At 42.2% G+C, this 17,081-nt stretch overlaps 1 protein-coding gene across 1 annotated transcript in view; it reads right to left on the reverse strand.

Moving 5' to 3' along the window:
* The window catches only part of Rfwd3 (ring finger and WD repeat domain 3), a 30,804-nt gene that overhangs the window by 3,096 nt on the left and 10,627 nt on the right, over positions 1-17,081 (reverse strand). The window contains exons 5-10 of the mRNA XM_013012686.1: positions 11,224-11,361; positions 8,802-9,030; positions 7,785-7,935; positions 5,351-5,527; positions 3,756-3,970; positions 1,157-1,368 (exon numbers count right to left, since the gene is read on the reverse strand). Coding sequence (XP_012868140.1) covers positions 1,157-1,368; positions 3,756-3,970; positions 5,351-5,527; positions 7,785-7,935; positions 8,802-9,030; positions 11,224-11,361 — 1,122 coding nt within the window. The remainder of the gene's footprint in view (positions 1-1,156; positions 1,369-3,755; positions 3,971-5,350; positions 5,528-7,784; positions 7,936-8,801; positions 9,031-11,223; positions 11,362-17,081) is intronic.

Genomic DNA, 17,081 nt, shown 5'->3' on the forward strand with positions numbered 1-17,081 from the left:
TGGTGCTTGGCTCAAGTGGTAGTGTGCTAGCCTTGAGCTGAAGAGCTGAGGGACAGCGCCCAGGCCCAGAGTTCAGGCCCCATGACCGGACCCCTCCCCCCCAAAAAAAAGCTAGTGCTCTAACTACTTGAAACCACAGCTCCACTTCTGGCTTTTTTTTTTTTTTTGGTGGTAATTTAGTAGAGATAGTCTTACATTGCCTGGCAAGTGCAAGGCCCTGAGTTTGGCCAAAAACAAACGAACAAACAAAAAAAAACGGGGGAAGTAACAGTAATCTTAAAGAACAAGACAGATTTTGTTGTTTTGTTTTTATGCAGAGATGATGCATCCTGTATTTTTAGCCAGACTCTGGTGGCTCAGACCTGTTACCATAATGCTAGCTACTCAGGAGGCTGAGATCTGAGGATCGCAGTTTGAAGCCAGTCTGGGCAGGAAAGCCCATCAGACTCTTATCTCCAAACAACTGCCAAAAGTGGTACAAAGTGTAGCTCAAAGTGGTAGAGGGCTAGTCATGAGTAGAAAGTTCAGGTACAGCACCCAGGGCCTGGATTCAAGCCCCATGGCTGACCAAAAAAAAAAAAAAAACATCAAAACTCTCACCTGCTCTCCTGCCCAGGCTGGCTTTGAAATGTGATCCTCAAATCTCAGCCTTCTAAGTAGCTTAGTATTCAAGTTGTTGAGCAACCAGTGGCCAGCTTTCAGTATATTTAAAAAAAAAATAATTCTGGGCTGGGAATGTGGCTTAGTGGTAGAGTGCTTGCCTAGCAAGCCCTGGGTTTGATTCTCAGTACCACATAAAACAGAAAAAGCCGGAAATGGGGCTGTGGCTCAAGCGTTTTGCACTAGCCTTGAGTACAGACAGTGCCCAGGCCCTGAGTTCAAGCCCCAGGACTGGCAAAATAAAAAATTCCCTCCAGCCCCCCAAAACAAAAAACCCAGCACACATGCGCACACACACACACACACAAGATTATAGAGCAGAACTTTTACATACCTCTGAACAAAAATGCTCAAGATTTTCTCTATCAACATTGTACAAAAAGAAAATTTTGGGGTAGTGCTGAGGATTGAACCCCAGGGTCTCACACATATAAGGCAGATGCTCTACCACTGAGTCACATCCTAGTTCCCAAACTGTAAAAGATAATAGGCTCACCTGGGCAGAATTTGTTGCTTCATCTCCAGTACACACCAAGATGCTGCCATCATTCACTGGGCTTTGGAAAATAGCATTTTTGGTCAACAGTTTGCAGGTGGGTCCCCCAAGGAATGTCTGCACAGGTTGGCAGGAGCAGAGTGTCTCTCCAGTATCACCCACTTTGTAGGATAGTTCCATCAGTACACTTCGTATGGTCTTGTGGATTTTATCTATAGAACAGAGAAATCAGTGCTTCCCCATGGAGAGGGTACTAAAGAAATTAATGAAGAAAAAGAACAGAAACTACCAACCCTTGGGGTTGGAGGAATGGCTCAGTTAGTAGAGCCAGCCAATGAGCAAAGTATCAGGCACCAAGTTTCAGTTCCTTTCTTACAACAAAGGGAGAGAAAAAAAATGAATGGCATACCTAAATCTTAGGCATTTACAACAGTTAAGTTGGACAGAAAAGCTGTACATACACGAAACGGTAAGCATACCTGCAAGTGCAAGCTAGAATCAAGCAAGTTTTCTACAGTAGGTTTTGCCTATTCTTTTTTCTTATATGTGGGATTTGAACTCTGAAGTTCTGCTTTTGTTCACAACCTGAGCCACATCTCCACTTTCAGCATTTATCTGCCTGAGCTGGCATGGAACCAAGATCTAGATTTTAGGCTTCCTGAGTGGCTAGTTTTAAGTTACCAGCACCCAGCTAAGAGCAAATTTAAGACTGCAGTATTGTTTTTTAGTAAAATCATTGAATCCAGATCTCTGCTCAGCAATTTATCACTCCAGAGTTCTGGCTAAAAACTTCTTTTAGGAGCTGGGAAGGTGGCTCAGTGGTAGAGTGCTTGCCTAGTAGGCCTGAAGCCCTGGGTTCAATTCCTCAATAGCACATACACAGAAAAAGCTGGAAGTGGCACTGTGGCTCAAGTGATAGAGTGCTAGCCTTGAGCAAAAAGCAGCTGAGGGACAGTGCCCAGGGTCTGAGTTCAAGCCCCAGGACTAGCAAAACAAAAAACAAAAAAACTTTTAGGCACACGAGGAGTCCATTAGTTCCTAGAGACATTTTCTTTTTTCTTTTTTTTCTTGTTTTTTGTCAGTCATAGGGCTTGAACTCTGTGCTTGAGCACTGTCCCTGCGCTCTTCAGCTTAAGGCGAGCATTCTACCGCGTGAGCCAAAGCACCACTTCCAGTTTTCTAGTGGTTTTTATTGGAGATAAGAGTCTCATGGACTTTCCTGCCCAGGCTGGCTTTGAAACTCGATCCTGAGATCTCAGCCTCCTGAGTAGCTAGGATTACAGGCGTGAGACACCAGCACCTGGCTCCTAGAGACATTTTCTAAGATAAAAGCCTGTAAATTACAGAAGTGTATTATCAGAGATATTGAGGGAGGCAAAAACAAGCTAGAAAACAAAACTGGACTCCCCAGGGCTGGGAATGTGGCTTATTGGTAGGAGTGCTTGCCTATCATGCACGAAGCCCTGGATTTGATTCCCCAGTACCACATGAACACAAAAAAGGTGCAAGTAGAATTGTGGCTCAAGTGGTAGAGTACTAGCTTGAACATGAACAAAGAGGCTCAAGGACAGTGTCCAGGCCCTGAGTTCAAGCCCCAGGATAGACAAAAACAAAACAACAACAACAAAAAAAACCCTGAACCCCTAAGCTTTTTGTACAAGTTACAGTATGATTTGCTAAGAGCCAAAGGTGTCCAAAGAGTCAACCTGAGATAGTTTCCCAGCTTAAATATTATTTCAAATATAGAAGTGTGGGCACTTTAATAACTTAACTCCAACCAACCATCTGTCTTGTCATACATTAGCAGAGGTATCATTTTCAGACCAAACCTAAGTTTGAAAGTCAGTTGTACACTGACTTCTTTCTTCTAGTTCAACCTGTCCTTCCCTGAGAAGTTCTCAATTTGTGTAGCTACTTGTTTCTGATCCCACTGACTCAAAACTCAACATGTTCCCTGTTGTTATAAAAATGTTTTTTGGGTTTGTTAGTACTAGGGTTTGAACTCAGAGTCTGGCAGTGCTAGGTAGTGTTCTACTACTAGTTTGGTTGTATTTCCAGAATTGCTTTTCCAGATGGGAGTCTATCAAAATTTTCTACAAGGCTAAAGAGGGACACATGGTCACTTAGCATGAGGACAGGATAAATAACTATCTCCTATGGGCTGGGATTGTGGCTCAAGAGGTAGAGCATCTGCTTCAAAGCACTAATTAAACAAGTGGTAGAGTGCTACCTTTGAACACAAAAGCTCAAGGATAGAGCTCAGGCCCTGAGTTCAAGTCCCAGTCCCAGCACCAGAAAAAGAAAGGAAAAAAAAAATTGATCTTAAAATGACTCAAAGTCATTAAGAGGAAGTATTTTAAGATACAGGGAATCCTAGAGAAACTATCCCAATTATCCATCTATTTGTTCCAATTCTCACAGTTAAGAACAGAAAAACAGGCTCTATACCGGAACATGGAGCCATTATCCTTATTGTAGCATCAATAACAGGCCTTTTAGTCTATGAGGAGCCAAAGGCAAGGCCAAGAACTTCTTTCCCCTCTACCACCATTCTGCTCCCCAAACAAATCAGAAGGCCCCCAAGGACCTCAGCACTTACCAGGTCTATAGCTTACAAGACAGTGTCGGGTTCTGTTCTCTATCTGAAAGTCTACATAGCCCCCTGGCTCCATTTGTAGCACATGAGGCCAGTGAGAAAAATCAGATTTCTGTTCCCAGAAGGAAGCATTCTCCAAGGTTCCAGCAAGCACCCCACCATAAGGAAATGCAGCTGAAGCAGCTCTGGTCATGTATGACAGGGATACCAGTGGACATCTGAAGAAAGAAAAGGAATCGTGTGTTACAAAGGTGATGTGGAGGTCGGGGGACCACTGATGCCTGTAATTCTAACTACCCAGGTGGCAGACACCTGAGAATAGCAGTGCAAAGCCAGGTTGGAAAGTTTTTGAGACTCTTATTCCAATTAACAACCAAAAACCAAAGTGGAGCATGGCTCAAGTGGCAGAGCCCCAGCCTTGAGCAAAAAATGCATTACTGAAGAGGCAAAGGCAGGAGGGTTGTAGCTTCAGGTCAAACTAGGTTAAAAAAAAAAAAAGACACTATCTGAAAAATCACTAAAAGGAGTGGGGTGAAGGGACAAGGTGGTATTACTCAAGTGGTAGAATGCTTGCCTATCAAGTATACAGCCAAGCCCCAGCATTGTTTTAAAAAAAAAACAAAAACACCTGAGCCAGGCACCAGTGGCTCACGCTTCTGACTTGTAATACCAGCTACTCAGGAGGCTGAGACTCCTATGAATGCAGTTAGAAGCTGGCCCAGGCAGGATGGTCTATAAGACTCTTATCTCAAACAAAGACTAAACAAGATACTTTTCATTTAGTCCTGGAAATGAATGTCAGTGGTAAAAGTGTTTTCCTAGCATATAGGACCCTGTGCTCTATATGTACTATTGCAAAAAAGGGAGGGAAAGAAAAAAAAGCTTTGAATTTTGGCTAGGTTAACAGACCTTATTCACTTTCTGACAGCTTCGAAAATCTCCAGGAACAATCCACCATAAGTAGTGAGATGGATTCAGCATATGTCCTAAACCCATAACTGAGTTATAAATGACAAATCAGTAATATAGTATTTTCAGACAAAATTGTTCTTAAGCTCGAGTCAACACATTTTCAGCCTAGCTTTATGTGGTTTATTTTTTGCAATCTATATAGACTTATCTCCAGGCTGGCTTCAAATCATGATCCTCTGGATGTCAGCTTCCTGACTGGTAATGATTACAGGTGTCTGTCTTAAATCATTGAGGTGATTTTATCAATTTGTTTTGTGAGCTAGCACACATGGAATACTACACCATCCATGTAAAGGAGTCCTATGGCTACTAAAGTCTTTGTTCATCATTTAATAGGCCAAGAAACACAACTAATACCACACAGTTCATAAATAGTAGAGCTAGATTCTAAATAAAGATATGATTTCTATTTTGCCGTGTTGGATTAATATTATTCTATAAACTTGGCTACATTTGATACCAGAGCTTTCCACAACTGTGAAAAATTACACACATTGTACTGACTTTGAGGTGGGGAAACATCAGATGTTAAGAGAATTGCTGACCAGTTAAGGACACTGAGAACCATTAAAAACATAATTCAAGACAAAGCAGTTTCCCATAGAAAAAAGGAAGTGGCTCCCTACCTGGCTTTCTGAGGTACTAATTCCTGCATATGAAAGCCTGTGTTTCGAAGATCATATACCAGAATTGAACCATTGGCCAGTCCAGCATAGATGTAATTGTTTTCATCAAGACACCAGCAACAACTCCATACAGGGCGTCCAGTATTGTAAGTCTGAACCACAGTATTTGTCTCCAGGCTGTAGAAGTAACAAAAACTTTTTACTACAGGGAGGCAAAGATTATCACTTCAAATATCAATAATCCTTACTGAAAACATACCCATAACCTCAAACTATCTGGATCCCTAATTTCCTCATAGTACTGCCCAGAGAGCCCTTCTGAATTCTGAAACTTTTGGTGTTTTGAGGACCACCAGCTTTCTTCTTAAACTATAAAGGAAGTAAGTGACTAAGTTAAAAAAAAAAATTATGATCAATCATCCTGATACTTAATACTGTCCCCATTTTAAACACTTAAAACACACACACCATCACTAAAGTTTTGTCCAAAATTAACCTTAAACTTTATTTTTTCTTTCTTTTTGGTGCAGGTACTGGGGCTTAAACTCAGGGCCTTTCACGCTAACTTGTTGCTTTGAGGCTTGTGCTCTACCACTTAAGCCATACCTCCATGCCCAGCTTTTTTTGGACAGTTGTGGGGCTTGAACTCTGGGCCTGGACACTGTCCCTCAGTTCTTCAGCTCAAGGCGAATGCTCTACCACCTGGTTTTCGGAGTGGTTTACTGCAGGTAAGAGTCTCACGGACTTTCTTGACTGGGGTGGCTTTGAACCACAATCTTCAGATCTCAGCCTCCTGAGTAACTAGGATTACAGGTGTGAGCCACCAGCGCCCAAGCATGCCCAACTTTTTGCTGGTTAACTATATAGTCTCACTGATCAATCCTCACATCTCAGCCTCCCAAGTAGTTAGGATAACATCTGTGAGCTACCAGTGCTTTAAAAAAGTCAAAAAAGAAAGTCAAAAGAGCCAGAAGTAGGGACATATACCTGAATCCTAACTACAAGAGAGGTAAAGACTGACTGACAAAACCACATCCTGAGCCTAGCATGACCACAAATTAGTGAGATGGCATCTAAACCAATAATCTGCATATGGTGGTGTATGCTGCTTGTGATCTCAGGGCACACAGGAGGCTATCTGTGGGAGCACTATAGTCTAAGACAGATCCCAGGTAAAAGTACATGAAAAACCGGCCCAGGCCGTTTGTGTCACACCACAATCTCAGCCTCCACAGTAGCTAGGATTACAGTAGCTACCAGCACCCTTAAAACTACTTTCTAAACTGGGCAATGGTAGCTCACACCTGTAATCCTAGCTACTCAGGAGGCTGAGATCTGAGGATCAAGGTTCAAGCCAGGCTGGGCAGGAAAGTCCGTGAGGCTCTTATCTCCAATTAACCACCAGAAACTCAGAAGTGGTGCTATAGCTCAAGTGGTAGAGCCCTAGCCTTGAGCTGAAGAGCTCAGGGACAATGCTGAGGCCCCAGGACAAAAAAACAACCCCTCCCCCCAAAAAACTCCACAAAACTACTTTCTAAAAGACAAAAGCACAGAACAAGCCCAGAACTGATTCACATTACTAAAAGCATTTAAAAGACAAAAATGCCATCATAGCTGGGCATAGGTGGCTCATGCCTGTAATCCTAGCTAATCAGAAGGCTCATGAGATCTGAGGATCATGGTTCAAAGCCAGCCCAGGCAGGAACACCTGTGAGACTCTTATCTCCAATTAACCACCAGAAAACCAGAAGTGGCACTGTGACTGAAGTGGTAGAGTATGAGCCTTGAGCTGAAAAACTCAAGGACCAGGCCCATGCCTAGAGTTCAAGCCCCACAATAAGAAAAAAAAAAATCTATCATGTCAATCAAGGAGAATAATGCCTGGTAACCAATCATCTTTGTTAGGCAGAACTACCTAGGTAACAGACCAGAAATATGCAGTCCTAAGCTATTATAATAATTTTTTTTGGGGGGGGGGGTCTGGTTGTGGGACCTGAACTCTGGGCCTGGGCGCTGTCCTTCAGCTCTTCAGCTCAAAGCTAGCGCTCTACCACTTGAGCCACACAGCGCCACTTCCGGCTTTTGTCTTTTTGCTTATGTGGTGCTGAGGAATCGAACCCAGGGCCTTATGCATGCAAGACAAGCGCTCTACCACTGAGCCACCTTCCCAGCCCCCTATTATAGTAATTCTGATGCAACATACCAATGATTCCTAGATACTGTCATTCTAAAAATCTCTCAAATATTACTCTCATTTGCACACATTTTGTAAAATACATTTTAACAATACTTATATATTTAGTAACCTGTTATGTCTACTTTTAAGGGAATATAAAATGCCTCAGATCAGCAAGAGGGAGCTAAAGGTACCTTCAACATTGATATTAATTCAATACAGTGGGGCTAAGGCCCCACCTTCTCTTCATTCACTCACCTGGTCAGTTTAATAGTGTTGTCTAGTGAAGCAGAGAGCAGTAAACCTCTGGACTCCTGGTTGAAGGCCAGTCCACGGATCTGTTTGCTATGCATTGGAATGTACTGACTGCTTTTCATATTGGCAGTACTTAACATCTTTACACCAAAGCCTACCAAAGAAAAGTAACAGTAACTTTCAGTTATATGGAAAAGCTAATTACTAAAAACAATGTATTGTTTCTTTAAATTGTTGTACAATGAGATTTCAATTCAATATGCCAGTTTGAGCACATCTTGAAAGTATTCCCCAGTGTTATAACTTACATGCCTCAAACAAAAATCAACCCTCCTTCAAACCAAAACAAAAAAAAAAATATTTTTTTTTTGTGGGGGGTGGGGGGGTGTCAGTAATGGGGCTTGAACTCTGGGTCTGGGCGCTATCCCTCAGCTCTTCAGCTCAAGGCCAGTGCTCTACCACTTGAGCCACAGAGCCACTTCGGTTTTCTGGTGGTTAATTGGAGATAAGAGTTTCACAGATTTTCCTGCCTGGGCTGGCTTTGAACCGTGATCCTCTGATCTCAGCCTCCTGAGTAGCTAGGATTAGAGTGAAAGCCACTGGCACCCGGCTACAAGTTTACTATTAACTGAATAAAAACTAGTAAGACAGCTGGGTGCCAGTGGCTTACACCTGTAATCCTAGCTACTCAGGAAGCTGAGATGGGAGGATTATGGTTCAAAGTCAGCCTGGGCAGGAAAGTCCATGAGACTCTTAGAGAAAATAAACAGAATCCAATGATAGATATGAAGTTATGGTTTTTTTTTTGTCAGTCCTGGGACTTGAACTCAGGGCCTGGGCACTGTCCTTGAGCTTCTTTTGCTCAAGTCTAGCACTTTACTACTTGAGCCACAGCACTACTTCCAGCCTTTTCTGTTTATATGGCACTGAGTAATCGAATTCAGGGCTTCATGCACCCTAGGCAAGCATTCTACCACTAACCCACATTCCCAGCCCTAGTCAAGGTTCTGGATTGTTTACCTGGAAGGAAGGCAGCCTGAGGAGAAGGCTGTGAGATCGCCAAGCAGCTCAGGGCATCAGAGTATGCCATGATTCGGCAATTTCCTGTCTGAGACACTGTAAAGTTCTTTTGAAAGTGGTACTTATGCTGTCCCTGGCTGAAAGACAGGCATGTTGGAAGACTACCTTGGGAGCACCCAGGTTGCCGTAAAATCTGGTCCCGGTGCCATACAATAAGTTTTTGCAAGTCCTGAAAATGAAAGGTTTTGTGAATGCAAAGCTTTCTCAAGTATAATTTCTTGCTCTGATAAACTATTTCTTGTCCATTACATATGAAAATATTATAATAAACACTAGAAAACTGTTTTTATAGTACTTTTAATAATCAACTATAGTAAGGAGAACACATCAAATATGGAGATTGAAAGCCCTTGGTCATGTTGTCTAAATGCCTAACTTTACTAATAGTAGATTTCAGGAAGGTAAATCATTCAAGGAAGTTTTTGCAGCTGGCTATTTGTTTCAAGGGCAGGCATTGGTGGCTCATGCTATAATCCTAGCTATTCGTGAGGCTGAAATCTGAGAATCATGGTTCAAAGCCATCCTAGGCAGAAAAGTCCAAGAGATTCTTCTCTAACCATCAAAAAGCTGGAATTGGAATTGTGCCTCAAGGGGAAAGAGTACCTGCCTTGACCGAAAAAGCTAAGCCCAAGTTGGAGCTCCAATATCAGCACAAAACAAAGATATGTTTCATTCAAATACTTTAACCATAAAGAAAATGTAGATCATGACAGCGCCAGTGGCACAGGCTTATAATCCTAGTTACTCAGGAGGCTGAGATCTAAGGACTGTGGGTCAAAGCCAGCCCCAGGCAGAAAAGTCTGTATGACTCTTTTTTTTTTTTTTTTTTGGTCCGGTCGTGGGGCCTGAACTCTGCCTGGGCACTGTCCCTCAGCTCTTCAGCTCAAGGACAGCGCTCTACCACTTGAGCCACAGCGCCACTTTAGGCTTTTTTCTTTTTGGTTATGTTGTGATAAGGAATCGAACCCAGGGCCCCATGCATGCAAGGCAAGCGCTCTACCACTGAGCCACCTTTCCAGCCCCAAAAAATACTTCTGAAGTTAGGTATATCAGCCATAAAAAAATGTTGCATTCTTCAGATGAGCACTTTTCTTGCTTATGCCTCACAACAAAAAAAGGTGGGCACATCATACATCATTGAAGAAAATAATCTGAAAGATAAAAACACAGACCACATCCATTGTCTTCATCATTGCTACAGGTCCTGCTTTTTCTATTTGAACTGTTTTTGTGATAAACATCTGATCCCCCCCCCAAAATCTAGGAGCCTGATGAATATGAAACACAACCTGTCCAACTCAGTTAGGCAGACTCCCCTCCCCAATTATAAAGAAGACAATGATGCTTTTAAGAAGGCCAAGCATGACATAATACCAAATGCTGAGAAAAATAGTCCACGGATTTTCCTATTTTCCTCAGGATAACTAGAGTCATTGTAGCAAACACATCATGTCCAATGGCTACAAATGTCCCTTTGTAGTAATGGAACCAAACAAAAATGGTGGCCTCACAATAAGGATCACTCAGGTGATGGTGAACAAGATGAGAAATAGGCCATCAAATAGCAACATAAACAAATAGCAACATAAACACTGGACAGCTAAAGGCAATGACTAGCTCTGCAAGGGACATTGTCTGGAGAGCACAGTACATAAGGGCCATGGCAGTAAAACCAAACAATCCTCTGAGAAGGAGGAAAAGTCGTTGACCTTTTAGGCCTATAAAACCAGTTTTTCTGTGCTGGGAAAGTGGCTCAGTGGTAGAGTGCTTGCCTTGCTTGCACGAGTCCCTGAGTTAGATTCCTCAGCACCACATAAGCAGGAAAAAAAAGGCAGAAGTGGTGCTGTGGCTCAAGTGGTAGAGCACTAGCCTAAAGCTGAAGAGCTGAGAGACAATGCCCAGGCCCAGAGTTCAGACCCAACGACTGGTTAAAAACAAACAAAACTTGATAAAAACCAGTTTTTCTGTATATTAAGCAAGGAATAATAACTAGCATCTGGAACACACATGGAAATGCATTAATAACTACAGCCTGAATGTCTTGTACTTTCTTAACAAATGAAGAGGCCACTGAGAAAAGGAAGGTATACAATAATGCACAAAACAAGCCAAATCCAGAACAGGGCTCAGAGCTCCAGCTGCACTGCAAGGAACAAAGAACCAGCACCTGCGGCTCCTGGGGCATCCACCTGCTGAGCTGTCCGCCTGTGGTGGCAGTATGTGTCAGGCGGCAGCCCTCCAAGTCAGCCGCATCCCAGGCGCTCTCCGGGCCCCATATTGCAGCTCATGCCCTCGCCACACTCTTGTTCCAGCTGCAGCTGCTTGGCCCCGCTCAATTTCCTTTCTTTTTAAAAACACTCACCTGTACACGATCATGAAGTTTAGTGCATTCATCAGTGAGGACCTGAAGTTGCAGGCGACACTGTGCAGATTCTAACTCTGCCTTCTTTCTGAGTGTTTGTTCCTTCAGTAAGTCACTAGAAGGGAAAAGTAGTAACAGCTGGGGATTAGGAAGCCTACAACAGACTTCATCAAGATAGCATAGTAAATCCATACTATGATACACATATTCTACTGTCAATGCCATAAAAGTGACTAAAATATAAAGAGAAAAAACTCTATAGTCTAGAAATGCTACAGGAGAGTATCAATTAGCACTAAACTTAGCCTACTTGGGTTTTGCTGAAGCCAATAGTTATGGCCAAGAATTTGATTCTACATAAGCAAAATGAAGGAATCAACTCACTGCTTCAGCTAAGCAAAATTATAAAGGATTAAGTTTTCAGGATAAAAGTCCAAGATAAGCTGGAGACTGAAACCTCCTGGATACCTAGGCAGAGAAGTCTACAAAAATCTCTGATTAACCATCAAAAAGGCTAGACTAGAGGTATGGCTGAAGTGATGAGTGCCAGTCATGGGCAAAAGTCAAGCAAAAACTGGAGGCCCTAAGTTCAGGTTCTGATACTAGCACAAAAATAAATGGATGCCAGGTGGCAGTAGCTCACCCATATAAATCTTAACAACTCAGGACACTAAGATCTGAGAATTGAGGTTTAAAGCCAGACATTTTTTTTTTTGGTCCGGTCGTGGGGCCTGAACTCTGCCTGGGCACTGTCCCTCAGCTCTTCAGCTCAAGGACAGCGCTCTACCACTTGAGCCACAGCGCCACTTTAGGCTTTTTTCTTTTTGGTTATGTGGTGCTGAGGAATTGAACCCAGGGCCTCATGCATGCCAAGGCAAGCGCTCTACCACTGAGCCACCCTGCCAGCCCGCCAGACAGGTTTTAAAGCCCTGGTAGATAAAAGTGGACCCCAGCCTATCACCATGCACAAACATCAACTCAAAATGGATTAAAGACCTTAACATTAAACCTGAATCTCTGAAACTACTGCAGGACAGAGTAGGAGAGACACTTGAACTTATAGGCACTGGAAGGAACTTCCTGAACAGAGTCCCAGGGTCACAACAAATTGAAGAGAGACTCGACAAATGGGACTACCTTAAAATAAAAAGCTTCTGCACAGCTAAAGCTATCGTAACCAAGCTAGAAAGACAACCAACTAATTGGGAAAAAAATATTTACCAGCAACCTATCAGACAAGGGATTAATATCCAGTATATACAAGGAACTCAAACTAATCCCTCCCAAACCTAACAAACCAATTACTAAATGGGCAAGGGAACTAAAGAGGGACTTCTCAAATGAAGAAATAAAAAATAGCAAAGAAACACATGAGGAAATGTTCACCATCCCTGGTTGTGAAGGAAATGCAAATAAAGACAACCCTGAGATACCACCTTACCCCAGTCAGAATGGCCCACATCCTAAAGTCAGCCAACGACAAATGCTGGAGGGGATGTGGAGAAAGAACCTTATTACACTGCTGGTGAGAATGTACACTTATACATCCACTTTGGAAAGCAGTCTGGAGGGTCCTCAGAAAGCTAAACATTGACCTCCCTTATGACCCAGTCATACCACTTCTAGGCATCTATCCTGAACAACAGGAACCAGTATACAAGGACACATGCACCTCCATGTTTATTGCAGCACTGTTCACAATAGCCAGGATATGGAAACAACCCAGATGTCCCACCACAGATGAATGTATCCAAAAATTGTGGTATCTACACACAATGGAATATTATGCAGCCATTAGAAATGACAAAATAATGACATTTGCAGGGAAATGGATGGAGCTAGAAGAAATCATGTTGAGCGAGGTAAGCCAAGAGCAAAGAGACAAACAGTACATGGTCTCCCTGATAAGTGGATGATAAATCCAAAATGTATGGTGATACAACAAAATTAACAGGACTTAAGAAACAAAGAACTTCCACTCATCTGGTCGAACCACTACTAAATAACCCCATGCTGCTGATCACATGTATGGAATATATGTGTACACCGGAGGGGAACCAGGAAGACGACACAGAACTAGAGGGAATCAGGGAAAAACATTCAACAGCGGGACCCATAAGTTGCACAGGACATTGACCAAAATGAACTAAGCAACTTAATGGCAGCGATGGGAGGGAGGGAACAAATGGGAAAGAGGGAACAGCTGATGCTATGCAAAACAAAAGAAACGTACATAACACCCAATGTGGAAGAAATGACTATCGAAAAACTCATAGAACTCATAAATGTTATAGACCATGATAGACAATTTGCTCCAGGAAAGTTAGAATGTGTTTGTGACTTTAACTGAGCATCTCTATCCCGCAATACTGTGAAATTTGGGAAATTATGTAATCACTTAGTCACAATTAAAAAAAAAAAAAAAAAGTAGAACCAAGGAAAAGGTTCTTCGTCAGTAGGGCAACTTTGGAAGAGATGAAGGCGTCTCATGGGACTCTGGTTAGTTGTGGAGAGGGATAAAAACCTGAGGCCAGCCCCACCTAGTCCCTCTGCCTTCCAGTTTCAAGATGTGACCCTTCTTCTTACATGTACCCCATCAGAGGGCTCTGGGAAGAGTCTTTATCTGTTCTTTAGACTTTCAGTCTCTCAGGCTGTGAGCTAAATAAAATTTTTCCCCAAAAGAAAAATAAATAAATAAATAAATAAAGCCCAGGTAGACAAACCTATGAAATTGTATCTCCAATTAACTAGCAAAAAGCCAGAACTGGAAGTGTGGCTCAAGTGGTAGAGCTGTGAGCAAAAAAGCCAGACATGAGATTCCAAAGCCACGCCCTCGTTTCTACGAGCACACAAACATATGAAAAAGGTTTAATATGATTTGTTGGACTAATAGAGAATATACTGTGGAGGGGGATTAGGTTATTCAGGAAATACTCAAAAAAGGTTGAAGTTACAGGATAAGGTACTAAACAAAGGGTAGGTTTTAAGTAGAGGATTAAGGATGATGCTCAAGTGGCAGAGCACTTGCCTAACAAGTATGACTTCAAACTGGGCACCGGTGGCTCACACCTGTAATCCTAGCTACTCAGGAGGCTGAGATCTGAGGATTGCAGTTCAAAGCCAGCCCAGGCAGGAAAGTCTGTGAGACTCTGATCTCCAATAAACCACTAGAAAAACCGGAGTGGCTCAAGCAGTAGTATGCTCGCCTTGAGCTGAAGAGTGTAAGGACAGCGCCCAAGCCCAGAGTTCAAGCCCCATGCCCGACCAAAAAAATAAACGAACAAGTGTGACTTCAAACTTCAGTACCACTTAAAAAAAGAAAAGAAAAGAAAAAGAAAAACAGAAGCATGGGCAAGCCTGGGGGGGGAATAACATATGCCTAAAAATAGTTTCAAAATATGAAATGCACAAACAAGAGCAGAATTTCAAACCAATGAAATGGGAAAGAAAAATAAAATGAAAATTGCGAAGAAAAAAGGTGGCCCTATTTATTTTCACAGAAAATTCAAAAGTACCCACAACTACTAAGAGTTCAAAGCTAATAAATTCAACACCAAAAAAATCAACACCACCTAGGGTGGAGCATGCCTAGAATCCTAGCAACTCAGGACACTAAAGGGGAGGAGTTTGAGCACAGAAAGACTGGCATGGGCAACATGAGCCCCTCAATCTCAAATTTTCTTCTTAAAAAGTTGTAACAAATTTTAAGCTAGGATATTGGAATAGAAAACTAACAAAACAGTTCCTTCACAAGTGGATAAAATACAAAAGCTTTTTAAAACATCTTTTGGAAATGATAAATGCTGATTTATAAAAGAGGTTATTTATGGAGAAAGGTGAAGTTTCTACTCTATAATTTCCTTTCTTCCTCTCCCTTTTCCAGTTAGCTGTGACTGTATACATGACATCTTCTCCCCCATTGATTTTAGATTTTAAAATATGCTTAAAGCGAATATGGCACAATGTTAGGCAAAAGTTTTTAGTTTCTATTACAATTTTGAAACTTTCCACACTTCCTAAGGAGACTAGTAAGCATCTTGATGAATGAGTGGTTTTAAGTTTAATCATCCATTTACAACCATAGATTTTGTTTTTATTCTTCCTTTGGAAGTGCTGTGGAGCAAACACAGGGTCTTTAGGCAAGTACTTTACTACTGAACCACACCCAAATTGATTTGGCCTTTACAGTAAACTTAGTTTGCTTCACTATGTAGCCCAGGCTGCCTTGTCTGTGACTCAAATACTGGGATTATAGGCATGCATTACCATCTTTCTCTACTGTTCTTAAAAGTCTATTAAGTACTGTTATTAGCAACTATTCAGGGCTTTAATTTTGTATTTTGCACTGCATGACTACTCTTTACTTACAAAATCTACTGTGAAGATAACTATTGTATTGGGGGGGAGGTGAATAAGGGACATGAGAATCTTTAAGTGCTAGATTTTTATTTTTTTGCTGGTAGCAGGTTTGAATTCAGGGCTTCCTAACTTGCTTGATTGCTTGCCTGGTGATCTCTCCACATAATCCATACCTTTAGCTCTGCTTTTTGCATGTTATTTTGGAAATAAGAATCTTGTGGGCTTTTTTGCCCAGACTGGCTTTAAAGGACATTCAGGTACAGCTTTCAGAGTAGGATTATACAGATATAAAAACCATCAACCTTTACCTTTTTTTTTTGGTCAGTCATGAGGTTTGACCTATGGGCCTGGGCGCTGTCCGTCCCTCAGCTACTCAGCTCCAGACTAGTGCTCTACCACTTGGGTCACAGTGCCACTTTTGGTTTTCTGAGTGGTTTATTAAAGAGTCTCACACTTTCCTACCCGAGTTGGCTTTGGATACTGATCTTCAGATCTCAGCCTCCTGTGCAGCTAGGATTACAGGTGTGAGCCACTGGTACCTGGCTTTTTTTTAACAAAACAAACAGGGCCTTCATAATGTGGACCAGGGGCTGGGAAGGTGGCTCAGTGGTAAGTAAGTTTGCCTTGTATGCAAGAGGCCCTGGGTTCAATTCTTCAGCACCACATAAGCAGAAAAAGCCAGAAATGGTGCTGTGGCTCAAGTGGTAGAGCACTAGCCTTGAGCTGAAGAGCTGAAGGACAGTACCCAGGCCCAGAGTTCAGGTCCCATGACAGACAAAAAAAAAAAAAAAGCCATAATATAATGTGGACCAGGCTAGTCTCAAGGCATCCTCATGCCTCGGGCTCACCACTGATCATTACTTTAAAAGAAGTTTCATAGCAACTCAGGAGGCTGAGATCTGAGGACTGTGTTAAAAGCTAGTGCAGGGCAGCAAAGTCTGTGAGACTCTTATCTCCAATTAACCACCATAAAACTGGAAGTAGTGCTGTGGCTCAAGTGGTAGAGTGCTTGCCTTGAGCTGAAGAGTTCAGGGATAGCACCCATGCCCAGAATTCAAACCTTACAACCGAAAGAAAAAAAAGGATTTTCAGTACTGGAGAAGGAACTCAGGACTGCACACATGCTAGGAATGTGATATTTGAGCTGACATACCTCTCCAGTTCCTCATTTTTAATGCTAAATAAACAATCCATGCATACTCCTTTCAAAAGATGATTCACTGGGACTGGGAATGTGGCCTTAGTGGTAGAATGCTTGCCTAGAGCATGCATGAAGTCCTGGGTTCGATTCCTCAGTACCAAATAAGCAGAAAAAGCCAGAAATGACACTGTGGCTCAAGTGCTTGCCTTGAGCAAAAGACGCTCAGGGACAGTTGCCCAGACCTAGAGTTCAAGCCCCAGGACAAAAAAAAAAAAAAAAAAGAAAGTAAGAAAGAAAAAGATGATTCACTATATATTAGAATGTGAGACAGTCTGCAATGATTTCCAGAGATCCCAAG

The sequence above is a fragment of the Dipodomys ordii genome, unplaced genomic scaffold (assembly GCF_000151885.1).
Source record: "Dipodomys ordii isolate 6190 unplaced genomic scaffold, Dord_2.0 Scaffold18, whole genome shotgun sequence".
NCBI classification, from domain to species: Eukaryota; Metazoa; Chordata; class Mammalia; order Rodentia; family Heteromyidae; genus Dipodomys; species Dipodomys ordii.